General features: G+C 43.0%; 1 protein-coding gene across 1 annotated transcript in view; it reads right to left on the bottom strand.

Moving 5' to 3' along the window:
- The window catches only part of LOC104497285 (homeobox protein CDX-1-like), a 14,082-nt gene extending 12,248 nt beyond the window's left edge, over nucleotides 1-1,834 (bottom strand). Inside the window, exon 1 of the mRNA XM_010140520.1 lies at nucleotides 1,254-1,834. Within this exon, the coding sequence (XP_010138822.1) occupies nucleotides 1,254-1,686 (433 nt within the window). The 5' untranslated portion in view covers nucleotides 1,687-1,834. The remainder of the gene's footprint in view (nucleotides 1-1,253) is intronic.
- Between the last annotated feature and the right edge of the window lie 1,069 nt (nucleotides 1,835-2,903).

The following is a 2,903-nucleotide window of genomic DNA, read 5'->3' as shown; positions in this document are numbered from 1 at the left end:
CAGCAGGAGTGAGGCGACTCAGTCTGTCCATATAAATTAGATGCATTACTTGAATATAGACATTTTTTCTGTATAGTCTCTTTCTTTTTTCCTAAAGTATCTTTTAAGGAGTTACCTTTCCATCAGAGATTGATTCAGTACTTGCTTTGAAAACTACTAATTGCAGGCCTGTGTGGAACAGAGCGGGGGCGGAAGGAAGGGCAGGGAGGAAAGGAGCCTTCCTGGGCTGTGACGCTGAAATACTGTGGGCATCTCTTCGGGGGAGGTATTGAGCAGCCTTGATTTCTGCTGATCTCGGTACATGTCAAAGCTGCTCTGCACCTCAGAGGATCAACTACAGTTACAGAGTGGATCGTGCCTCTGTTCTTCTCAGGCGGTTTCCCCTCTCTTTCTTTTCCTTCTCCCCTTTCTTGTTTAATGTTTTTTTTTCCCTTTTCATACAAGGTACAGACTTTTGTTTTAGGGATGCTCAGTATTTCTACTTTTTCTATCGTTCCATGTCACAATCAAGCAGAGCCTTTTTCTCATGCTTCACAACTTACTTTAACTGTTTAAATACGATTGAAGAATTGTTTTGTATTCAGACACTGATCTGTCGCTGTACTACCTGATTGTATTACCATGATCTTTGTATTCCCACATACTCTGAGAGAGACTGCTACAAAGTAAAGGAATCCTTTCCTTATCGTTCCTGTCTTTAAAGCATTGACTCATCGTTTGATCTTGCAGATCTCATCTCATTTCAAGGTTCTGAGGTTAGAGAGGTTGTTTCTAATACAAAGTCTTATTTCCACCCCCTCTACTGTATTTTACTTTAACTTTTCATATGTACTCTAATACTTGAGGAAAATAAGCAAAGTACAGGTGGTGGTGGCATACAACACTTCCTTCATGATTTCTTTCTGCAGACACGCTGCTTCATTCCAATCTACAGGACTTCTAGTAAAAGCAATTATTTGATATCACAAATCTTTTTAACATATCTGAAGTGAAAATACTGTCAAAGGACATTGCTTTTAACTTGCCTCAGCATTAAAAGTCAAAAGACAAATACAAGAAAGAGTCAGCTGATCCAAACCAGCCTCCAATGATCCAACCAATATTTAGCTGCTAGCAAGAGAATCCTTCAGAGCAATTAGGGTCATTCTGTGTCAAACCGTATGCTTCCCTCTGAACAGGGAACCTGGCAAAAACCACCCCAACAACGCAAAAAAGGAAAATCTTCTCAGCGTAAAACCTTAGTGCCCTCGTACCTGTAGAAGTGGATTGCACCGTTTTCCTCATCCAGTCGTAAGAGCTGTGCCGTTGGCTGTTGGGAGAGATTTGCTGTGCGTTAATTGTATCTACGGGAGGTAACCCCCCCGATCCAGTGGGATGGAGGGAGCTGAAATCAGCAGGGCTGTAGGAGACCTGTCCGGGAGAGGAGCCGTTGATCTGTGCAGCAGCCACCGTGCTGGAAGGTCCTGGGCCGTAAGCGTTCCAGTCGTCCCTCTGCGGGCCATAGTGAGATCCCCAGGTTCCCGCTGGCTGTCCGTGGGTGTCCAGAGCTGGCACAGGGTGGTATCCCATGTAGTCGGAATAGGGTGGAGCGGACACAAAGTTTTGCACTGGCAGGTTGTTGCTGCTGCACCTTGCAGATCCTGGGTACATGCTGCTCTCTTTATCCAAAAGATAACTCACATACATGATGCTTACAGCCTGGCTTTGTCTTGCTGGGACATCCTGCTCCTTGCAGGGTTTGTTTGATCTCTCTCCCCCTCCTCTTTCTTTCTCTCTCTTTTCTAGCCCCAACTGGCTCTATAAATGACTCACGCTAGCCCTGATGTCCCTTTACTACACATGATTAACAATGGTTTTACCAGGTGCTGGTGGTAACAGTTTACTAAGGTCCTGCCTGATGTCACAGATAACTGCCTGCCCCAAAATTACATTTGCATTCAAATGAAGGGCTGACCATGCAGGCAACCCCACCTTGCTGCTAGTTCTAGTGCTTCCTTTCTCACAGATCCTTTATGTCTTACCATCCCGGCTCTATACTTTTGGAATGTAGTTTGAGATCTTGTGCTCTTCAAGCAGAGTCGCAGACGTCGTTAACCAGTAACTGCTCAGACAGTAGAAGCAGTATTTTTTTTGAGCAGTGCCTGTCAGAATCTAACTTAGGCACGAGGTTATGGTTTGTTAAAGCCTGGGATCTGCTGGTCCAGTAGATGTTTTGTTAGAACGTGCTATATTATCTTTTTTTAAACTGAAGGCAAAGGATTGGTTCAGTCTTTAGCTGCAGCTCTTACAGAGTTTCTCACAGGAGCACTCTTCTTCACTTCAGCTCTTAGCCCGTGTGGGAGAGCACTTACAAACCCCAGTAATCTGACTGATTTTAACATTACAAAGGATATACAAGAAGTCTCATAGTCATTTTGAGCATTTGTTCATACGAATAGTCTTGTTGATGTTAGCAAGCCTATTCATGAGCTGGCTGCTTGCCGCTGTGATTGAAGTTTCGCTGTTCTAACTTACAATGTTAACAGAAAGAGAATCTGTTATTGAGAGAATGCAAAATTCGTCACTTTCCCTGTGCTTGTGTCTTGGTTGTGATATTGAAATGAGCAGTGGTTTTCCCTAAAGGTTTTTCTGTTCTCATTGCTGTGCTTGTTCACAAAAAGTAACACCTTTCCTTAGAAATATGGGAACAAACTCTAGCTTTTTAGCTCAAAAAAGCAGTTTCCTAACTTTGAGGAGCAATCCTGCATTTGTATGTAACATTCCTATGACCAGGAGCGAGGAGAAAAAGTTATTTTTTTTTTTTTTTGAGGAGGTAGATACCTTAGCGTTGTCTCTTAATGAGAACATACTCTGTTTTCATTCTCATTCCTTTAATGATGTGATACTTAATTGCACCTTTATTG

The sequence above is a fragment of the Buceros rhinoceros genome, unplaced genomic scaffold (genome assembly GCF_000710305.1).
Source record: "Buceros rhinoceros silvestris isolate BGI_N320 unplaced genomic scaffold, ASM71030v1 scaffold3677, whole genome shotgun sequence".
In the NCBI taxonomy this organism is placed as follows: Eukaryota; Metazoa; Chordata; class Aves; order Bucerotiformes; family Bucerotidae; genus Buceros; species Buceros rhinoceros.
Note: the sequence above shows the minus strand (reverse complement) of the source record. Positions and strands in the feature narration are given on the sequence as shown.